Consider the following 24,484-nt stretch of genomic DNA (forward strand, 5'->3'; position numbering starts at 1 on the left):
AAGGACAAGGCCAAGTAGGAACCTTTGCAAGCTGTGTTTCTGTCATACCCGCCAAACTAAACCACTTCATCCACGATCCTGACCAGGTGCATCTGAACTCGATCCTGAATTGTCAGTTGTAAACCGCCTATAAACCGTGATACTTTTGTGATTCGGTCTCCGACAAAACATTCCGCGTTGCCAACCGTTGGAATTCTTTGATGTAATCTGTTACAGTCTAAGTCCCCTACCAGCAATTTTGGTATTGTTGGAATAACACATGCTCGTAATAATTGGGGAGGAATCGTGATCAAAGAAGGCGTCTTCTCCGCGGGCATGATCGGATGGGCGCCTTGTTCTGTCAGGCATGTGAGAGCTATAATTGTTCTCACCATGAGGAAGCATCGGATTTCAATTTGAATGCAACCAACTTCACTTTCTTTTCTTCTGGCACGTCCATGTAATCAAAATATCACTCTACTTCGGCTACCCAATCGAGGAAGTCTTCAATACGCAATAAGTCATTAAAACTGAAAAGTTCGGCCTTACCTCGATAGTCTCTTTCAGCATGATCCAGTCGATCGTCTCCATGGACCGACCATCAGGCAATGACGCCACCGACATCCTCGTCGCTGGAGCTCAACTCATCCGGGATAACACTGCGAATTGCCTGCGAAAGAGCTCTACGAAAAACAGGGTTGTGCAATACATCAATCACGAGCGGTTGAGCGTCACCTTGGGCTTGGGCCGAAAGTAGCGCATTCATAATACGATCAAGTGTTGCCTGCATCCTTTGCATAATCAATTGACTCTCCCGGTGGAAAGCTTCCATTCTTTTCGATAGATAACGAATCCCTAGATCACCGTCTACAGGATTTTGGCCCATTTTATCGTTAATTGACATCTGCCCAAGAGAAGTCCTCGCTCTGATACCACTTGGCGTAGGTAGGAACATGATGAGGTCAATCACCGTCTTCCTCAAGGGATAACTACTCCGAATCCACAGAGCTCTTTGGACTCCTCATAGAGCTTCCTCGAATCCACGAGAGACAAAAGCATAAATAATTCCTAATAAATTCGAAACAATTTGATTGATGATAAAAATAAAATTTAAAAAAAAAAAGAAGAAGAAGATGAAGAAGAAGAAGAAATTATAACTCTTTAAATAAGGAACTCAAACCTAGGACAGAGTTTTAGACTAAGACTCTAACTCAAATACCCTAAAAACGTGACTTACTATTTATACACGACCTCTATTCCTACTAGACTTCATGGTTTTCGGCCAAAAATAGTGTCCAATTTGGCCCAACCGTGTTATTCTCCAAACTTTTCTAAGTTGTTTTGAGTTGGGCACGACTTCTACAACTCAAAGGATCAAAAGTTATACTCCAACTAAAACTTATTATTTATAGTAAAAACAAAATTAAATGGAACTTTTGACTGTCAATCTGATAGAATCTCGCAAATCTGGCATGGGTAACCCGGCATAGCGGGGTTGGTTCGCTTAAGTAGGTTCTCCTACCGCAAAATCATATAATATGTCGAAAAACTCATCCAATTTAGCGAGATACAAGTGATTTAAGGTTCTGACGGTCCGTATCGTTTCCACCTCCGATCGGGCCTTCTCTAGTCCATCTTTGCCATGAAAGAGTCTAGGACCTGCTCTACATCAAACTCTCTCCTCCAATTAAACAACTTTGCCTAGATTTAGGTAAAAACAGTGTGGGTTTCACAAGACAACCTGATTCACATAAAAATACAAATTTAAATTTTTTAAAAAAAAATCGTACTTAATTTATTTTGGTTGTTTCTTTTTCCTTAAAGCAATGCCTATGAGCATATACACAATTTTTATTTTCTTCATCTTCCCCTGAGGGCTTGTCTAGAAGTTGGAAAAGAAATGGTGGGAAACACACCTCCATGGAGATCAACATTTCCCAAATTTGGCAAGAGTTTATTTTCCATAGAGAAGTCACTTTACTTTTCGATGGAGTTATGATCCTCCGCGTACAAGTCACTATATATTTTCTGGGTTAGAATCCAATATTCGAGTTTGCTAAGGTTAGCTTGTAAAAGCTGTTCCCAACACCTCAACGTCCTCCTCCTTATTAAGATGGTTGTGTGCCATATTGGCATCATGTGGGTATCACAATTGGTCAATGCTTAAGATCATTCAATCACAATGACTCTTCAGATGCTGGGCAAACAAAAGGGCATAGCAACATTATGGAGGGTCCAGATCAATGATTGGAAATTCTCCAATACAATCAATGGGGACCCTCCAATTTTTTGCCACTAATCGAATTGTTAGTCATTCAATCAAAGTGATTGTTGATTCTTGGGCAAAAGGAGAGCAACATGATGGATGGTACAGATTAATGCTCGGTCTCGGACCTTTCCGATACACTTGATTTAACCATCCATCTTCCAAACCCCTTGACATATTGTTAAAATCACCCAATAGGAGTGATTCTTGAGAGGCACCGATGTGGGGGCATCTCGGTGTGATTCCAAGGATGCACCGCGTCTCCACACTGGGGTGGGGTGGCCCACAAGGTGGGGTCCACTTTGGAATCATGCAATTCGAGGACCCGTGCAAAGCGGGGGTTGCCCACGGGGAGGTCTCGCCTGGATTTGCTTGGGAGGACCTGCATGTAGGAATAAACCGGTCCTTCCCCATTGGCTCTGGAGCTTTTGGAGCGTTGGTCAGTTGTTCGCAATCAAAATGGTATCAAAGCGGGAGCTCGATGTTCGAGTCTCCTCATTGGCGTGGGTGGATGATGCGAAGGCATCTTAGTGTGATTCCAAGGATGCACCGTATCTCCATGCTAGGGTGTGGTGGCCCACGAGGTGAGGTCTGTGAGATGCAGAATGGCCACGAGGTGGGGCCCACTATGGGACCGTGCAATTCGGGGGTTGCCCACGGAGAGGTCTCGCTTGAGTTTTCTTGGGAGGGCCTGCATATAGGGATAAATCAGTCCTTCCTCATTTGCTCCAGAGCTTTTGGTGCACTAGTCAGTTGTCCGCTATCAAGCATGGGCAATCAAAGGTGAGTCCCACCAACTAAAATAGCATTGCGTGACATTCTCCATAAAATTCACCCCTTCCACCAAAAGTACTCATGACCAACAAATTAAAAGATGCACTACCTTTTCCTAGGAGAACCCAATTTATACTGAATAGAATAAGACAGAGGCACCACACTTCCCTTGCATTCAGACATTTAATAAGTCAGCAAAACTACTCCACTCCACGCACGAAGCACATGTTAGCAAGATGAAATTCTCTACCCCTAAGAAGCATTTAAGATTTAGTCCACCACCACTATGAGACTGGGTATTGGAGTTACAAATCATCAAGAGGTCAGATTTTTGTGAGGTTGACTCAAAGTTGGCTTGATCCCATTTCTTCAATCTTGAAGTACTGCCCTCCTATGCTCTTGATGACCCCAAATAGCTTCTCTTCAAACACCATGCCGCTTTTTATCAGTTTGGAAAACAACTGCTACCCTCACAAGCTTTAAGAAGACATGCCCATGGAACTCCCTATGCTCTTTCAGAATGGATGAAAAGATGACATATAGAGTACTCTGCTCTTTTTGCACATAAAACAAATGTTGGGCAATCAATTTCTCAATGTTGAAAATGATCCAACTTAGAATCTTATCCAATGTCTTCCTGCCCAACAAAACACCCTGATGTAGGCCCACAACCAACCGTAGGACCCAGCATGTGCTGATTTTGGACTGTTTGTTGATAAACTTAGGGCCTAAATATCAAGAACTGCAACTTACTATTCGTGAAAGATACGAGGGCTCATTTAAAGATGTGGTTGACGATTTTGAAGATTATTTCCTAAATTTGTTTTTACTATTATTAAGCTTATTGCAATGTTAGGTATATTAGACTATCTGAAATCAATCTGATAGTTGGAGGATATTCGTGAAAGATTCACAAGAATTGTATTTGGGGTCTATGAAATGGGTGGGTGGTGTAGAAGGTAGGGCCCAGCATGTGCTGATTTTGGATTGTTTGTTGATAAACTTAGGGCCTAAATATCAAGAACTGCAACTTACTATTTGTGAGAGATTAGATGGGTGATTTAAAGATGTGGTTGGCGATTTTGAAGATTTTTTCCTATTTTTTTTTAATATTATTAATCTTATTGCCATATTAGGTATATTAGACTATCTGAGATCAATCTGATAGCTGGAGGATTTTCATGAAAGATTCATAGGAATTGTCTTTAGAGTCTATGAAATGGGTGGGTGGTGTAGAAGGTAGGCATTCCAAAATTTCTTAGTGTAATTGACATCAATAAGGGTATTTCTCCCTCTCTACTCATATTTTCTTGTGGGTGTGCTCTTGTCCACTTCTTTGCGAAGTGTCAACATCTCATTGACTCGATAACCAGGTTGCACCACACCGCCTCCTTGGATTGAATTTAATATAAAAAAAAATTGAGCATGAGGACACTTCTCCATATGGCAGTAAAGTTATACAGCCATGAAATTTTATTTTTTCTCACCAACTGCTCTCAGGTTGTCTTATCCCTATCCCTCTCATTCCTAGATGCATAGACCTCAAAGAACACCTTCATTAATTCTCCAAGGACATCAACAGTCAAGCAGAAAATAATGACTAACAAAATGAAAGGTTAATTATATCTGGTAAATTAAACAGCCTAGAAGTAAGAAACAGAAACATGGATCCCAAATGTGCATGTATTTCAGCTTGGTAACATGGTCCACTAGAATCCAAATATAAAGAAACTTCAGACAAACAAGCAAAGGCAAAATAGCCAATCTAATGTCAGTTTTTGTGTACCAATATCAAATCAAACTGTCATACGACATAAAAATAAACCATTACAAGAGGGAAAAAAAATTTGAAGGGGATCTGGAATACAGAAAGCCCTCACTGTTGCAAACTGGTCACACATAACTAAGTTGTACCTTTTCTGTCACTGGAACACGACTTCGCTTGGATTTTGTCTTCAGAATTTCCTGATCATCTATTGATGCCTTTCTAGAACCCTTGGGTGAAGAAACCAATTTCTGTAAAATATATGACAAGCACTTGCCAAAAATCATCATTCTGAAATGACATGTACAATAAACAGACCATTGGTTGAGAACCCATAGACACTACCTTCTGACTGGATTCTCCAGTTATACTTTTGTCAGTAGTGGGAGTTCCCTTTCGCCGTTTTGTCTTATCTCCCGGCTGCTTTACAGATGACTCACCCCCTGTCGCATTCCCTGCACGCACCTTGCTAAAGCGCTTCAATGGTTTCTCTTCTGAATCACTCATTCCCTCAGGATCTTTTTTTGAGCCAGTATCTTCAGATGGCTGCTTTTCATCCTCATTGACATTCCCGGCATCTGCCTTTTTACCTGAATGTTTAGGTAATTTAGCTTCCACATCACTGTTACCATCCGGTTCCTTCTTTGACATAATATCCGTAGATTGTGGTGCATCATCTGCAGTCTGATCATTTAATAAGGCTCCCTTTGGTTCTGAAGGCAAACCAGGCAGATCAGCTTCTGCATTTGCACCGCCTTTCTTCTTTGACATAGGGCGGCCCCTTCTGGGACGAGTACCTTCAGGTACGCTCTGATTTGGATTTGAGGATGGTGAAGCAACACTTGCAATTTCATCAACTGATCTTGCAGACGATAAAACTTCAGGCTTCTTTTCATTTTCTAATGGCAAAGTTGCCTCCTTGATAGATGGACCTTCAGAAAGTGAATTATCAGCTTCCTTGCTGCGACCCTTTTTTCTCTTTGGAAGTTCTGGAGCTACCTTTTCAGACTCCATTAGAGAATCATCAGATGTCTCTGTTGAATGTGTTAATGAACTAGTTTTCCGAGTTCTTGTTTTCTTAATAGATTGATCCGGCACTGGTTCTGGTTTTGAGGATTCCAGATGGTCAGTCTCATCTTTTGTTGTAGCAACAGTAATTTTGGATTGGCTACTATCATGAGAATGTTCCAGCTTCTTTCCAGGAGATTCTGCATCGATTAAGGAACCATCATCCGCTGTCTGAATAGTACCATTGCTCATCACTGCTGTTGATGATTTATCCAACGGAGGATCAATTTCTCCAGGGCAAGCCTCTGGCTCCAGCTTCTCAGGCCCCTGATCAACAGACAACCAACATTTTTATTTCACCTCTTCCCAAATTTTTATTATTCAATAGACTCTGATTGAGAAAGTCAAAATAAATAAATTAAATTAATTAAATAAAAATTCCAAACAAGAATTGCAAAATTATAATGCAATAAAATATGTTGCATGCCTGAGGTAGCACATCAGACTCGTTCTTCATGGATAGTTTGTTCTCATCTGCCTGCAGCATATCAAGCCAGTTCCATCAGCAAAAGATGTTACACAAATACACCCATGTCAACAAAACTTTTTACAACACTAATTATTAAGGTACTGAAGTTTTTTTAGAAGGTTAAGGTACTAAAACTAGAAAATACCAAAAAAAGAAGAAGAAGAAGAAGAAGAAGAAGAAGGAAAAGGAGAAGGAGAAGGAAAGAAAAGAAAGTGGAAAAAAAAAATTGGTTATCCATTTCCTCCTTCCGTTCTATAATAGTTGCAAGACCTAATTAGTCAGGTGTTAAAAAACAGGAACGAAAGAGAAAAGCAAGGAACAACTGAATGTTTTCTTACTATTTTCTCAAGTTAGCTTGTTTACCATTCAATTTATTGTCTGGGAATCATGTTTTGGATGCATGCATACATGTGAGCATGTCTTTTCAAAAATGTCCATAAGCCCTGTAACATAAATTATAACATATGTCCATAGTATTACATTCGGTGTCGTAGCATTGACATTCCATGTGCCTTTTCACACTAGTGTACCAAGTTACTAACAGTTATGCCTTTTCACACTAGTGTACTACGTTACTTGTTGTGTTTTAGGTAAACCATTGATTTATTATTTAAAGCCAGCTATTGGCCCATTTCAGACAGCTCTATGATATAAATATGAAGTACATACATGGCCTATTAAATACTATCACACTATAGCCTATATGACATGCATGCTAAAACATGTAAAGAGCAAATTCAGCTATTGCAATCTCATATTTTTTTCAATGGTGATCTCATACTTCATTCTTACTGTACCGGTTTTCTAGAATAATCATGGGTTCTTCTAAAACTTGATTACTTTATTATTTACACAAAGCACGAGGTGAAGCTTGAGCAGGTTTTGGGAGCAGGAGTATGGAGGCATCTATTTTCAGATTGTTAGCAAGTATGAAAGATAGGAAGAGGATGCTGAACAGCTGTCCAAAGAGTGCGAGCAGCATTTTGGTGGAAGCTTCACACAACTAAGGTTTCTTCAGCTATAAAAAAAAAAATCTAGTTGACATTGGCTAATCACAAGCCAACTAGAGCAAATTTCTAGGCCAACTATTCTTCAAATAATAATAATAAGGCCAACTGAAACCACTCTCTGGTAAACCGAGTGGCAATGAAGCTTTAAATCTTTAGTTATCACCAAACAAATTTAACTTGGGAACTCACAAGTTACCACATTGGCAAGTAATGCAAATGGAGTTGAAGAAAAAGAGGCAAGACAAACGGTCCAGACGCTTTCAAGTTAGAGCCTTAATGTACCATCAGTTCTTTTTTAATGGTATTTACCAACACAACAATCAAAAAAAAACTAGCAAGAAACATTAACAGAGGAAGAATATCAAAAAGAAAATCTGGATAATAGGAACAACGCACCAGATGTTGACCAGAAGCGTTTAAATCATTACGATCCGGAGCATCAAGTGTCTCTTCACAAATAGACGCAACAATTTTACAGTAGTCACTCAATGATATACTTCCAGATTGAACTTCTTGCATCATGTACGGCTTCAGCTTTGCAGCACAGTTACCAATTACTTTCTCTCCTAATCTGTGAGCAATGGGTGAAACATCCTGAAGCAAATAATGCATCTAATCAGTAAAACTATTGTGAAAAAAAAAAAAAAGAAGAAGCAAAAGTATTTCAAGTGTGGAATTCACCTTATTTTCATTTTTCACACTACTTAAGAGGGACGAGAGCAGCTCTGATGAAATATCTTCGCTCTCCTCAAGTACAAGGGTCATAATGGTCTCCATGGAGGAAAAAACATTGTCTGGATGGCTTTCCCTGAAAGTTAAATGAAGGTTTCCCCTCTCCCATCAGCATATGACACAGAAGGGGGGAGAAAAGAAGATATGGGCTGCTTGGAAACATCAGTAAACAGTTATGCTAAAATTTTACTCGGCCATCAAAAATTAACCAAGTTTGAAGAACATGTAGGGAGTAGAAAAGTTTTCAACTAGGTTAAATGTTTAACCATAAAGGCCAAATTGTTTGTTACAAAATTAAACACAACAAAATTAACCAGTTATTCTATTAATCCTTCTCCGTCCCTTCCCTCAACCCTATGTCGACACCATCCTTCAACCACAGGAAATCACACCTTTTTATGGTTAATGCAATTTTAATCAAGAAAAAGATAATAATATAAGAAAGGTGCTGACAAAAATCAGCCGCTGCAAACACAACCACCACTCAGCCTGGCCCATTCATCATACTATGCATGACTCCCCCTGAGCACAGATCAATCATAGACATTTCTACCCAATTAACATCCTGCTTTGCAATGGAGTCAGCCTCTCTTGGAATGGAGACAAATGAGATAGCTTGATCACCAGTTCACCACAGATGTCTCAAGCTTCTTCCATAATATCTGCCAGCGTCCATGTGCACCTACAAAGAGCCCCAGGAGATAGCATTAAAAGAGTCCCCTTGATGACAAGGAGGAGATTTTAAGTTGCGACACCAGCCAAATCCTGTGGACAAGTACAACAGCTTCAGCTTTATTAGAACCGGGTATCCAAATAGGTGAAGAACTCACCACACAGAGACCCTTCCCGTATTAATCTCCTTCCACAGACCTGGGATTCCTCATCAAGCAGCCACTGAAGTTAGCTTCGAATGACCCTGGTTGGGGGAACACCCAAAAAGCAACACTTTGGGAGGAGCTGGCCCACAACTGAGAAACTCCATCCAGTTCCTATCCAACATGCAGAAAAGCTCCCCCTCCCCCAAAACTTTGGATTTTTGTCAAGCCTGTTAGATCACACAGATTTATTCATCTAACATTTTGCTTCTTTGACCAAGTCGATTTGAATATATGAGCAGTGCATTCTAACCAGATAAACAATAACCTTGCGAACATAACTGTATTCCACAACTCCCCCGCTCAAACCCCAAGCTGATGAAGCCAGCTACTGAATGGAATATTCCAACCGGAGTCTCCTAAAAACCCTTACGGGTCAAAAATCAAAATCCAACTGGCGGCTATAATCCGGTCAATATGGACCATTCATTTCTCATTGATCGTGTGGTTAGGACCATTCGATCACGTTTAAGATGGGCAAGTAATCAAAGAGGAACCCTGCCTCATGGAGTTCTAGGTAAATGAGTGGTTCTTCCCTAGTATAAATCAATATCAACTATCCATTATCGTAGCAATCAAATGTTTAGGATCTTCAAATCAAAGTTATTTTTATGTGGATGAGTAGTCAAAGGTGGGCCTCCCATGATCAATAGTCCACATCAATGATTTGACCTTCTCTATTATAATCGAATTATGGACCCTCTACTTTCCAAGCCAATGATTGGATGGCGAGGATCATCCAGCCGATGTGACATTTTGGGAGGGATTGACCAGCGTAATTAAGGCATTAGGCACAACCACCCTGGGGAGCCTAAAACTCCTAGGCGCATGCTTGGAGATACCAAGCACAATAAAAAGAGAAAGAGAAAAGAAAAGAAAAACAATTTTGATACAAACTGATTTCTTAGTGCTTTTAGTTCTAGGAATAAATTTAACACAATATATATTACTACTAAAGTTATTACATATTTTGAATAGAGTGATAGTAAGAAACCACTTTCAAAAACTTACAATGAATCCACAAAACACTTCAAATTTCCCCAATTTCCCAAACCTGGAAACCAAATTTCTTAATATTACCAATTCCCCATAGATCCAGAAACCACATATCGTCATTTTTTCCTAAATTTCCCAATTCCAAACCATAATGTTCCAGTTTCCATAAATCCTAACCCTTATGTTTCGAAGGTTCCCACTTCATCAAAAAGAATTTCCTAATTTCCCCACCACCCTGAAATTCCCCAACCCAAAATCATACTTTTGCTAAAATCCCCTAAATTCTCCATACCCTAAATATCCAAATTTTCAATATCCCCAAAATCTTGCAACCTACATTTTCCAATTCCTAGAAAATCCTCAATTCATCTTCTATCACTTTTATGGCAGTTGGCACAAATGGAAACTCAAATTGTTTTTAAGAAGTCCAACGTAGTTCTTAAAACACCAACAGAAGAAAGAAATCAAGATCTCATGTATTTGTTAAAAATAAAAATAAAAACTGAGAAACCAGATATTTGTCATAAATCAAAACTTTGATCTAAAAAAATGGGATGAATGTGATGTGCCCAAAGGGAGTTTATAGGACATCTATCCACATGATAGGATCAACAATCAAAGGTGGGACTGACATGATAGAAGGTTCAGATCAATTATAGTACCTCTATTATAATCAACATAGGCTGTCCAATTTCCAAGCCACTGATTAGAGAATCTAATAGGTACACATTCAAAGTTGGCCACATGATGGATCTTTCAAAGGACTTGTCGAACATTCTTTAATATAATCAATTGTCGAACATTCTTTACTATAATCAATATGGGTCATCCAATTTCCTACCCACTAATCATATGGTTAGGATCATCAAATCAAGGAATCTTAAGAGAGAGAAACAATCAAAGGAGGACCCCAAATGATGGTTGGCCCAAATCAGACTAAGCCTTCTCTATCATAATCTCCAAGTATCCCAACTAATTAGAATCAGCTACATGAATCATGTTCCCCCATTCCACTCTATCAAAAGCCATGCCTTCGGTTAGACCTAGGTCAAGGTCATCAAGTTTGTTCATACTTCCTCCAATGATGTCCTTTTGGGCCATCCTCTTGCCCTTTTAAAGCCTTCAGCTTGTACGAACTCACTCCTAATTGGTGTGGTTCTTGGTCATTGTTGCACATGACCAAAACATCTCAAGTCTACTTCCCCTAATCTTATTGCCTATTGGTGCTACTCTTAAGTTCCCTTGAATGCATTCATTTCTAATTCTATCCTTCCCTGTCTTGCCACCAACCCATCTCAACATCCTCATTTCAAGTACATGCATCCTACGAACATGCTATTCCTTAATTGCCCAACATTCTGCCCCATAAAGCATGGCTGGTCTTAACTCGCATAGCTATCCTATAAATTTCCCACACAATTTGAGTCGTACACAGTGGTCACATAAAACTCCATAGGCACATGTTCATTTCCTCCACCCAACTCAAACCCTATGGACAACATTTTCAATCTTTCCACTCTCATGAATTACTAACCCAAAGTATCGAATGTGGTCGTTTTGGGAAACTTCTTGGTAAACTATCTTAACTAATTCCTCATCCCCGCTCCTATTGTTACTAAAATTGCACTACATATACTCTATTTTAGTCCGATTAATTTTATATCGTTGAAATTCTAAAGCACCCCTCCATAAATCTAGCTTTGTGTTTGCACCCTCCCTTGTCTTATCAATCAAAACTGCGTATGTCATCTACAAATGATGTCTATACCATGGATCTCTTCCTGCAAATGCCTCGTTAACTTGTCCATAACCAATGAGAAAAGGTAGAAGCTTAGTGTCAACCCCTAGTGCAAGTCTACAGTAATTGGGAGGTCTTTACATTTGTTACCACTCCCTGATGCATATCCTTAATCATGTTGAAATATATCCTCTTGAAATTCCTTTCTTTCCCAACACCCACCAAATTAACTATGTAGACCTTATCGTATGCTTTCTTTAAGTAAAGACCATGTGGAGATCCTTCATCCTCTCCCTATATCTATCCATCAATTATCTTTAGGAAAATAGATTCAATGGTAGACTTCCCAAGCATGGAACTAAGTTGATTTTCTGATACATTCGTCCCATGCCTTAGTCTTCACTCAATCACTCTCTCCCGAAGTTTGATAGTATGGCTCATAAGTTTAATCCCATGGTAGTTGGTGCAGCATTGTACGTCTCCTTTATTCTTATAAATATAGACCACAATACTTACCATCCATCGTCTAGCATTTTCTTCAACCTTACAATTTTATTAAACTTTGTCAACCAAAAATAACCCATTAACTCCCATCCACACTTCTAAACCTCTATTGATATACCATCTGGTCTGAAGACCTTTCCTTCTTCTTCTTCTTCTTTTTTTGTCATTCTCAAAGCTTCTTTCATTTCAAATATCCTAATCTTATATAAGCATATGGTTCCTTCTATCCTTATGCTCGTAGAGTGGTTCTCATATAACAAGTTCTTAAATTAGTTTCTCCACCTTCCATTGATCTCATTCTACTTTACTAATTACTAGTATCATGTGGTTATCGCTCTTAGCACATCTACCATGATCTAGGTCCCTACCCTTCCTCTCCTTCATTTTTGCAACCATAAAGACATCTTTCTCGCCTTCTCAAAGCTTCAATCTATTATAAACCATCATAAGCATAGTTCGGAATATCTTAATCGTATCAACCGATATAGGTGTATCATATCCATATTGGCTCAATACGATACATGATACGGCCCTATATCGGTAAAATGTTGTACTGTATTAGACCGTATCGGGTTCGATATTTTGTACATGTATCAATAAGGCCAATACAGGTATAAAAGGCCAAAAAAGGCCCCTTTCTTTCCCCATTTCTATCTCTCTCTCCCTTGTTTCTCTTCCAATCTTTGAAATACCTCGAATGCATCAATCCTAAGTGATTTTCGGCACTATTAACATCAACTTGGAGGATCAAAACATCGGATTCCAGCCGATTTGAAGGATCGAAACCATTTGGGGCTGATTTAAAAAACCATTTTTTGTTGTTGATCCTTCTTCTAATCCATATGTATGTTTATTATACCCCTAGATCTACCAAAAACTACAAGTTTTATTTGAACTTTTTTATTTTTGGCGCATTTACACCCGATTTTTGTATATTTTTCTAAAATCTTTTTTTAATTTGATCTCATATTTGTACTCTCCAGCCATTTCCGACCAGATCTACATCTTGATTGGAAAAAATATATATTTATTTTTTTAATTAAATTTGTCGAAAAATATGTAAATTCCATTAAAAAAATTAATCTAATAATTCTGATCGTAGAGGCCATCCATTTCCGATCATATCTATGTAGATCTAATTTTATTTTTTTTTAAAGTGTATTTATTTATTTATTAAATCTATCAAAAAATATGTAAATTCCATAATTCTTTTTTTAATATGATGATTTTGATCATAGAGTTGGAGAGGCCATGCATTTTCGATCAAATCTACATCATATCTGATAAAAAAAAATAAAGTTTATTTTTTGTTAATTTTTTAAAATATTATGTCTAGTTTTTAATTTGTTTTTGTTAAATTTTTAATTTGTTCTTGGACACATTAGACTATTAGTACTATATGATACCAATTTATAACATATAACAACATTTTATATAAAGAAAAAAAATCAATACCGTAACTTACAGTAGGTTAACCTGTCAGGACAACATTCTTACCAAAGAATGGTCCAATACACCATTGAATACAGGGTCAAAAATACAAAAAACAAAAACATATATATATATATATATATATTGATAGATTTGTGAATACCTCATTTTATCCTATTTTTCTGATATTTTTTCATATTTTTTTGCTTCAAAAAAAAAAAAATTTGATCAATACGGGCCGATACAAGCCAATATGGACCCAATTCCAGTACGTGACGCCATATCATATCATTTTTTTTCGGGGGGGCCGATACAGTCATTCCCAACCATGATCATAAGCCTTAAATCTAGCATCACTACCTTCTTAGCAATCTTTGGGGCATTTCTATATTGTTCAAAATTTTCATCGTTCATAGTCCCTTGTTAGGCTTTGAAACGATGGACCTTTCTTGTGAATAGCTTTTTTGTACATTGTCATTCCACCACCAAGTTTCCTTACATGATTGGCTTTTTCCCTTGAGATACTCCCAAAACATCTTTTACCACTTCCCCAATGCACTCAACCATCTCATTCCACATAACACTTGCTTCTTCCTCGACATTCCACTTTCCTTCTTCCATCAATTTATTTCTTGAAACCTCGTTTTATCTTCCTTTTAAATTTCACCACGTAAGCCTTGGGACACCTATCAGTTTCAATGTCATTCTCTTAACATTTTCAAAGGCCTATCAATTCCAATCCCGTTCTTCCATCTCTTAACATAAACATTCTAAGCATTAGCCTTGTGTAGTCAGATCCTCCTGGTATAATTGATCGTTTTGTTTTCCTACAAAGAAAGAAATCTATATGGCTTGTATGATCCACTTTTGTAAGTAATTAAATATTCATCTCTCTTTTCAAAGTATGTGTTTGCTATAGTTAGGTTGTATACTATGTGAAATCAAGAATAGCATCCCCCACCTCATTTATTCTCCCAAAACCATAGCCTCTATGAACCATCTAATTTCCCAGCCACTAATGATGGTTAGGAATTAGGTTCATCATAGCGAAGTTTCTATATTACTGATTGAACCTTCCTATCACAATAGAATATATTATTTCCAATCGATATACAATGCAGACAAGCCTCCAAGCTGCATAAATCTAAGGCTTTCTCTTCTTTTTTTTTCTTCTTAAGCTATATCAAAGACATAGTCCAAGGTGCATGCATCTAATGTTTTCTTCTTCTTCAGCTAGATACCCAATTTGGAGTGCTCAAGGACCTAAATTTCAACAACAGGCAGCATGACAAGCTATATCAAAGAGACGGCCATTGGATACAATTCTCTTCTTCTTCTACTTCTTCTTCAGATAGACACATTTTGAGGTGTCCAGGAACATAAATTTCAACAGCGGGTGCATGAATCTAACGTTTTCTCTTCTACTTTTTCTTCATTTGGAGTGTCCCGGGACATAAATTTCAACAGCAGGTACATGCATCGAATGCTTCTTCTTCTTTTATGCATGCTGTATCTTAACTTCCTAAGCAACTAACCCATCTAGTCAACCTATCAACTAACCCGTCTAGTCAACCTATCAGTGAACAGGAAATAGCCATCCTACTACAATAATGAGCTTTGTGTTAAAATTTAAATTTGCAGGTACATAATGTTATATAATTCAATATTGTGAGAGATCTTTCCAAATAAAAAAGACAGAAGATGGCACTGAGTTGAACTAATTACCTTATTGCTTTGAGAAAATGATGGAACATCTCAAGAATCAAAGCATCACATTCGAGGTCTAGCATCACAACACATGACCTAACCTTTGCCACAGTTTCGAGAATAGAAACCCTCTTAGAATATGAAGCACCAGACATATCATGCAGCTTCTCAAATGCTGTGACTATGATCTGAAAAATCTCCTGCATAAAGATAAGATGACAAAAGGAATTCAGATCAAATATCTACAGAAAAGAGAAATACTCCAGTACACTTGGGAGCACTTCAAGTTATAGTGCAGCTAGTTGCAATGGGACAAGTAGACAGTCCAATCCATTTATCTAAACTGTTCATTAGGTCCAACACACATTTCATGGGCTACCACGCAAACATCACATTCATCAGACAAATATTAAGCATTTGATCAGTGACCTTGAACATGGATGGTGAAGATCATTCACGCAAAAAAGATGGTCCAATCAACAATTTGATCCATCTATTTGCTAGGGACCTTTATGGACTGCTTATGATTCTAAGGAATCACTTTTCTGTATCATAACCATCCCATCCATGGCTTGAAACAAGAATGGCTACAGAAAATAAGGCCAAATCAAGGATGACTGGATAATCTTATCAGTGCAATTTTTTCATGGAAGCACATTATGCGTTCTGGACTTGGTGGACAGTTCAGAACGATCAACTGGAACATCCAAGTGAACTTAATCAACTAGGAGCAACATAACTTATAGTGCTCTGAGAGCACAGAAGCATTTCTCACAAAAGACACTTCATTTGTTGCTAATACAGAAAATCATCAGCAGGAATGAGAAACATGGAAGCTTTTTTCTTCATACCTTCATTAAATCATCATCGTATGGAGCATCTGGTGCAGTTATTCTCGTGATCTCACTGATACAAGATGCTACTGCAACTTTCACATCCATATCTGAATGTCTCAAAATCTCTTTTGCAACCAATGCCTTCATTGATGGGTGAAGGGCAGTCAACATTGACTTAGATGGTGATTGTTCCACCCTCAATAAGCAACTCTCAACTTGCTGAAAATAAAAGAATGCAAAACAAAAGGAGAATCACAAATGTGTCAACTTGCAAATCGACATAAGAGTAATCCAGAGCCATACATATGACAGAAGACTTAAGTTCATCATGGTATGGTACATCAAATGCTTCAAAGACAATCACATGTTCAAATTTTGAGAATTCATGAAATGGATGCAATTTCAGAAGTATCTTTCAAAAAAAAAAAAAAAAAAAGCAATTTCAGAAGTATGGGATATGGGAAATAAGTGTAGCTCACAAAGAAATTAGAAATTAATGATAATAAAACCACAACAAAACCAACAGATCTGCAAATGAGATTCACACAATGAAAAATTTGACGAGGCAAGTCATGGCAATCATACGCAAGACTCGTGCATTCATCAGGTGGGGCCTGCCATGAACTTGCCCTGGCCCAGGAATCAGGCTGGTCTGCTCATCAGGTGGGCACATGTGTTTGTTAAATAGACCATTAATCATTTTGTTCCAGCTCTTCGTTTTTCAATACATGTATATAGGGGTGGGCATCGAGCCGAGTCGAGTCGAGGTGGGCCAAGCTCGGCTTTGCTTGTCCATGTTGTACTCGACTTCGAGCTCGAGCTCAGCCTCGAGCTCAACATTGAAGCTTAGCTTGTTTGCCAAAGCTATCGAGTCGAGCTAGTGGTTCGAGTCGAGTCGAATTTACTTCAAGTCGAGCTCAAGCTTGTTGGGTGAGAGAGTAATGGATTCTGTTCTTGATCCTCCTCCATTGATTCAGAAGAGAAGCTAAATAAATAAAAAAAAAATTAAAGATGCATTTTACATGACACTCCACCAAGCGAAATTCATTTTTGGTTTGGCCCGGCAACCGAAACAGGGTGTAGTCCATCTTTCAGCAGTCCAGAAAATCCATCTGTGTGAGCCCTATGATAGAAGAACCATGGGCCAAAAGCATCCTCAATTGTATGTTCTGAATTACCCATCATCAAGGCCATACTTTCCAATGGATAGGATTTTAAACAGACCTGGGACCACAAAAAAGTGGGACCCACTTGTATTGTTGCTGCTCAGACAAAAGCACAGTTTCCATTACCTTGCAGATGATTTGAGGACTTGTAGCTCACAACATATTCAGGAAGGAAATGTCTATTCATGTGAGTGCTCCATACAATATACCATTTTGGATTCAAGAGATCATCAACACCAACATCAAACTCTTCACTGTTGGGGTGAAAGCAAAGAGATCTCACTTCAACTTTCTCCGCTTCCTCACAACTTTAATATATTTATTAATCGAGCCAAGTCGAGCTCGAGTTCGAGCTTCGAGTCGAGTTCGAGTCAAGTCGAGTTGAAATGCCCCCTGGTCGAACTCAACTCGAGCTTCAAATCATTAGCTTGGCTCGGCCCGAATCGACCATTCAAGCCGAGCCAATCCGAGCTGACTCGAGCTGAGTCGAGCGAATTTTTCGAGCTAGCTTGACTCGTGAACAGCCCTAGATGTATAGCCCACAACCCACTTAATGTGTGGAAAAGCCTGATTTTCGAATCAAGGCATGGTCATGGTGGGCTTCACCTAACGAGCATCAGGTGGGCCACGCGTTTGTTAAATAGACTGATAGTCATTTTGTCCAGCTCTCCTTTTCCACACTACATGTATAGCCCGCTGCACACTTAATGCCTTGAACAACCTGATTTCTGGACCATGGCATGGGCATGGTGGGCTTCACCTAATGAGCAAGGTTGGGTGACTTGGCTAGTCAACTCAGGACTTGCCCAAGTGGAACAGTTTGAATGCCCTACTGGGTCAAAAGCAGTGTCAACTTGGTAGGTGTCAAAAAATTGTTTTTTTTTTGTGATAGGTGTCAAAATTGGACAAAACTTGTACAAGTCGTCTTGAGTTCTTGAGTGATTCTGTGAATCATCTGAGTGGCAAAACTTGGGTGACTCGTGACACCATACATGTCATATTTTAAAAACAAGAACAAGCTAAGTCTTAATGGGTCAGTGAGTCAATTCATGTGAGTTAAAACATGATGTGGTGAACTCACAAATTTTCAGGGTTTTTTATTAATAGGCTGAACAATTTAGTCGGTTTACATTGAGTTACTATATCCCACACATACCATTTCCATGTGTGTGCATATGAAGCATCATATGTAGCCGAAGTATCATACTCATGAACATCTAAACACTGATTGTGGGAGCTCTCCTGCTGACAGTTATAATTACGATATCAGTAAGTTAGAGCATTAGCTGAACAAGACTTGATAGTGGTTGCTAAGAAACAAGCCCGGGTGGGAGCTTAGCTCATTAAGACAAGAAGGAAGTTCTCTTCGTCTTTGCTCCTCTTTAATAGGGAGTTTTGATAGAGTACGGTGCTCAAACACAATCTGTACATTGGCCTATTTGCACCCCTGGATTGCATCCTTAGATTGATCTAAGTTGTTCGTGTTCTCATTGCTACCATATGGAAGCTATGATCTTATAATCATCTTATTGCTACCACATGGAAGCTATGTTCTTATAATCATGCTTCATTGATGATCCTGACCTTTGATTCTTGTATTTGAATATGAGCCGTTTCCATGTTCATCATAATACATGAGTCACCCATTCAACAAATGTTTCTTCCTACGGTCCATGTAACATAGAATCCGACTGCTCTGCATGAAGAATGCTGAATCAATTGACCACTTATTCATTGCATCTTTGCTTTGGGAAGCTGGTCAGCAGTGTTGAACAACTTGCAGATCTCCTAGGTCATGCCGTCCTCTATCATCGATCTCCCGTTTACTTGGCACAGTGGCAGTAGGGGCGCTTCTTCGTCTCTTCATCATGGGCTTCTCATTCTTACAATCTTTTGGTGCATTTGGAGGGAACGTAACTCGAGCACCTTCCAAGACTCTTGGTCCACCCCAAATCAAGTGATCTCCCCAATTTTGCGAGACGTTGATGAGTGGGAGGCCAGTGTCAGGCCTTCAAATCTGCAGCCCCTCTCTCCTTAGTTTGGTCTGGTGTGGCTTGCCCCAGTCTTGAGTTCTATAGTTTCTCCGTCTACCTTTCTTTTTCTTCTCTCTGTACATGTTTCTGTTTTTGTTCCCTTTTTTTATGTTTTTCTGCTGCATTCTCTGTTGTTGTTTTTTCAGCCTTTTGGCTTTAAATTTGTATCCTTCAAAAAAAAAAAATTTGTAGCATAGAATCCAGTACATGCACTGTTCAAATCATCATCTAGGATGCAATACCAGGTGGAAATGGCACCATATCACAACAGTAGTAACAGGCGCCGTACCTATCAAATCCCCCTCTCCCTCTCTGTCGGTTAGACTTTAGAGAAAACTTGGAATCTTGCACCATTAATTAATTATGTATTTTTTAAATAGTTATATACAATTTCTATAATATAAAATTACTTAACTAGGAAAAGTGGCCTGCCGGAGGTCTCCACGTTGACCCGTCCAGGTCACGTTTTGCAGGCTGACCTAGTCGAGTCCCAATCCCAAGATTACAAACATTGCAAATGAGTGGCCTGGTTACAAGATCATCATGTCACATTTGGTACGTTGATGCAGATTCCAGGGGTGGAATCAACAATGTAGATTATCAATAAGGTCCCATCAGCTGTCTATTCATGATTAGAGCCTTCCACCAATCATCCACTAAATTGGGACCATGATCATATTGTTATATGTTCATGGCTCACAAGCCGACAGTCATTTAATGGGGTCCATAAGGCCCACAGGCTTTGTATTCCTTGGTTAGCAATTTATTAGTTCGTAGCCTTAGTAGTCCGCCAACCCCAATTACTTGGGATCATGGCCGTAAGGCTTTAGGTGATGGCGAGCCTTACTAGTCTACTTCTACCAAGCTATGAACAATAATATGCCTCTCTACCATTCAATAGTGTTACTTTTATTAGTTGTGTTCTTTCCAGCGTCACATCTGTGCTGCATATCACTTCAACAAGAATTTACTGCCAACTTCTTTTATTTTATCTTAAAAAACAAATCACCTAAGCATTTCCCACAAAAAGATTATTAGCAGATCTCTTCAACGTTTGATCTTTAGAGATCTAGAAGCTATAACCTATATCATGCAAATTCTGCAAAAAGCTAGGAAGGCCTTTAGCATCATTGCAATCTCAATTTTAGATATCGATCAATTACAAATTCGTACATTGTAAATGTCTGTAGTATATCATAGGGGTGTGCATGTATGTCCAGGCCGGAGATCAGTAACATGTGGGACCATGTTGGCATGTGTGCATTGTTAATGAGAACCTCTGTCGTGGATGGTGTCAGAGCCCAGCTAAAAGATGAAGGCTGATGTCCAATAGGTGGTCACAAACTTTTTTCCAACAAGCACTTAAAAGCCAAGCCCAATTTGCTTGGAGGGTGGGTACGATGATGATGATTATATATAGCAAGATGAAGTGACAAAAAAATTTATGTGGGGAGTGAACGAGATTCATTAAAAACCAATGGGAAGGGAATTCCCAATACAAAAATAAGGGTGTGAGAAGCCTGAAGTCACAAGCTCGACATCCAAATGAACAGAACCGAGGGATTAAACGATATGCATAAATCCCCCAGATAGGAATCTGATGATCACTTTAAGAATACAATCGAGATCCCATGGATACGGCACTTCTCCACTGACCCAAGCGCAAATCTCGCTATGAGGCACCTCAATCACCATGGAAGGGCATTTAAACTGGTTGCGAATGATGCTTCCCAGCCATCCCAAAGGAGAAGTACCCATGTTTCATTCAGCACCAACTTGAAACAAGCACAAGGTCGATAAAGATGAGGGTAATTTAGGAACTTCACAAGTAGGGTTACACAAAGTTCATAGTGAAGAGAGAAGAAATGGGATGGGATTCATGATAATAACAAGGGCAATTTGGTGCCTGAAAGTCTGCCGCAATCTGAAAGACAGTGAATAGCGCTAGCTTCAAGCATCTTCTTGCCCTGCTTCAGAATGTGCACATCACCCATTAGGGCTCCAATAGAAGAATATAGGAGCTGGAACCAAACAGCAAATTCTCAGTTAGATTCTTTGCTCATTAGCTTCATGGCCAAACTAGTGTCACCTCAGTTGCATTCTCCAAAATTTGGATGGCCCCGGTCCCCTTGAAGATTTGAGCATTTTCTTGACTATCATCTCTTGAAAATTTTCTCACTGTTGACCATATGAAAAGTAGAATTTTTGCAATGGCAAATAGGCCTATGTTGCTGTGAAGAAGAATCAGTCGACCACTTGCTGTTGCATTGCTCTGTTCTAGACTATGGAATGCAGTTCTAGGTTCTATACACAGTGGAGCTTCCCAAATTCGGTGAGAAAGAAGATTGGGAGATTGTTGTCTCCTGTTTGGGGCCCCCGTGGTATGATGGAATATGACCTTTATACTGTGCTATGGAGTCTGGCTGCGTGAAACAATCATGTATTCAACAGTAGGTTTCTGTCAGTGCAGTTGATAGTTAAAAAAATTTCAATATGTTGTTATATTGGGTGAAGGTAAATCTTACCTTCAAGCACATGTCCCCTACCAGCCCTACACTGCTCAAAAATGGATGGGATGAAGTCCTTCATAGTGGCGTGAAGTCTAACAATTTTGTGAAATTCAATTTCAAAGGGTTCTTGTGGGGGGATTCCAGACATTCCGGTGTCAGAAGTATCCACTCTGATAGAAACAGCTGCACTACAGTGAAATTCTCAGCTCCAATCCATTTCAAAGAATCTAGATATGCTGAAGCAGCAGCATTACTCCAAGCTTGCAAAATTACTGAAGTTGCTATCCCAGGTCCTATTATCTTTGAAAGCGACTCCAGGAACTCATTCCCATGGATTCAAGGAGGCTTCATATTCCTCTAGGTTGGCTGACTGCGTCGAGGAAGCACGCAACCTCTCTTTCAGCAGGGAGGTTTTCTTTTCTCATGTGCCTATAGGGGCCAATTCTGAGGCCAAATATCTTACCAAATCAAGTGCCAGTAGGCAAGAGTTGGTTATTTTTTATGGGAGATGATGGTTTGTCTGATGTATTCCGGTCTGTGTATGTAGCAGTTCCTTGATGCCGGTTGCTTTCTGTTTTCCTTCAGTTGGTGTTGCCATTGTTGCTTTGGGATTCTGTTAGCTGACCCCTTCTTTGTTGTTATCTTTTCCCTTCAATAAGTTCTCCACCAAAACGAGAAGCACAGTTTGGTCGAAGGAAATAATGGCACCACTAAAGGTGCCAAAACCTAAGAGGTCCCATCTCCCGTGCTCAAGAACAGGCCAAGGAATGAAAGGGGGATGAAGAGCAAGGTATTCCGTAACAGTAACGGTGGCCGAAACAGCCACCACCATTACCTTTACGATATGGGGTGTGACAACCATTAAGGAGGCTGTAATGGGTGTTAGTCTCTTTTTTTATTGAAAAAAAAAAACTACATCGGCCCCTTAATGGACCGTTATGGGGCTGTAACGGCCTTTACGGGGGTTGTAACGGCCTCTACGAGCCAATTTTTCGTACAGCCATTAAGGCCTCTATGACCCCATAGCATGTAATGGTTGCCACCACTAACTTTACGTAACAGCCTTTACGGCACACCATGATGAAGAGAGTTTCCAATAATTCACAACAAGAAGAAAAAAATCGACCTAGACAACAATGTGTGTCAATCACAAAGATCACGAATTGAGTCGGAGAAGATCCAATGGGAGACAACCTAGAAATGCCAAGCATTGTAGTTAAAAACTTCATGGCCACATACTTAGGCATTTTGGGCCACCTACACCCATTGTTTGAATTATCTTCGATATTTTCGAAATATCTCCAATATCATCGTTATCTCCAGCTTGGCGATACCACTAACATCGGTAGCGATATCGATAACACCGGTAGTATTAGAAATTCCAAGCATCAACAATGTATTGCTAAGTACCGCCAACGAATCGATATCGCCAATATTTTCAATTGTGTAAATTCCAGGCGTCACTTGTATTATTAATGTATTGATATTGCCAATGTATCGCCATTATTTCCAACTGTGTAAATTCTAGGTGACGCTTGTATCATGTGCATCAGTAATATTTCAAAAATATCGCCAACGTAGAGATATCACAGAAAGTTTGTTTTTTTTTTTTTTTTTTTTAAATTCTATTTCAAATTTTTTTATGAGCACATTGTTCTATGCAGTTTTCACTTTGTCATTGCTAATATAGATAATATCTCAATATTATCGTTATCACAACTTGCGCGATATCAAGACCGCGATCTTTTGTTTCTTTTCCTGTTGTTGATGATTTCTTTGCAAAATATCATGAGTTGTTAATATTCTACAATAGCAAAGCCTACAAATGCTTCTTACGATGACACACATGCTTTTAAGCCCCCATTAAATGGAAACTTATTGTGCATACATTCTTTTTGCAAAATTTTTATTCCTAAATATGCATGTGTATTTTAACATCTCTTAAAGTTTCACTGAAATTTCTATTGTTTTTCTCATGTTTCTCGCATTTCTGGTTATCAGCAATATTTATATTGTTTCTGTATCCCCGACCAGCGAAACTTGTAGCGATACCAATACTTTGAACACTGCCTACACCCCCCAAGAGTGCGCCTAGGTGTGCCTGTGTGCCGCCTAGCACCCAGTTCTTTAAGTGGCCAGATATCACCCACATAATGTTTCCAGGTATTATGGGCATTGATTGCAATATCAATAGTATCAGCCTACACTATTGGTATCGCACGTCTCCAATACATTACACTCCCTGGCATCACGCGATATATCATCGATAACGTGTAATATATAGCGATATCAATGATATATTACAATGTAGCATCCATCCCCCTTTATGTTCCATTGTATTGTTAACACACGCGACATGCGTTGATGATATCGACATAACGGCAACATCCCCTCCTTTAGAAATTTGAAGAACAAAAACTAAAAACTAAATATATATATATAGGATTTTATCAACATTTACGCGACTCCTTATGAATTGTTTTGGAAGAAATATTGTTTCTAACAATATGTCAAAATTGTAATCGTATCACAAATCATAATAGCAGTTGAATCATATCGAATCGCGAATCATATCATAAATCATAAGATTTTTATTTTCTTTATAAATGAATATATATATATATG

At 39.0% G+C, this 24,484-nt stretch overlaps 1 protein-coding gene across 1 annotated transcript in view; it reads right to left on the minus strand.

Moving 5' to 3' along the window:
- The window catches only part of LOC131217596 (sister chromatid cohesion protein PDS5 homolog C-like), a 56,868-nt gene that overhangs the window by 22,746 nt on the left and 9,638 nt on the right, over nucleotides 1–24,484 (minus strand). The window contains exons 4-10 of the mRNA XM_058212536.1: nucleotides 16,166–16,369; nucleotides 15,333–15,514; nucleotides 8,013–8,139; nucleotides 7,728–7,925; nucleotides 6,280–6,330; nucleotides 5,130–6,134; nucleotides 4,934–5,035 (exon numbers count right to left, since the gene is read on the minus strand). Coding sequence (XP_058068519.1) covers nucleotides 4,934–5,035; nucleotides 5,130–6,134; nucleotides 6,280–6,330; nucleotides 7,728–7,925; nucleotides 8,013–8,139; nucleotides 15,333–15,514; nucleotides 16,166–16,369 — 1,869 coding nt within the window. The remainder of the gene's footprint in view (nucleotides 1–4,933; nucleotides 5,036–5,129; nucleotides 6,135–6,279; nucleotides 6,331–7,727; nucleotides 7,926–8,012; nucleotides 8,140–15,332; nucleotides 15,515–16,165; nucleotides 16,370–24,484) is intronic.

This window comes from Magnolia sinica, chromosome 10 (genome assembly GCF_029962835.1).
Source record: "Magnolia sinica isolate HGM2019 chromosome 10, MsV1, whole genome shotgun sequence".
Classification (NCBI taxonomy): Eukaryota; Viridiplantae; Streptophyta; class Magnoliopsida; order Magnoliales; family Magnoliaceae; genus Magnolia; species Magnolia sinica.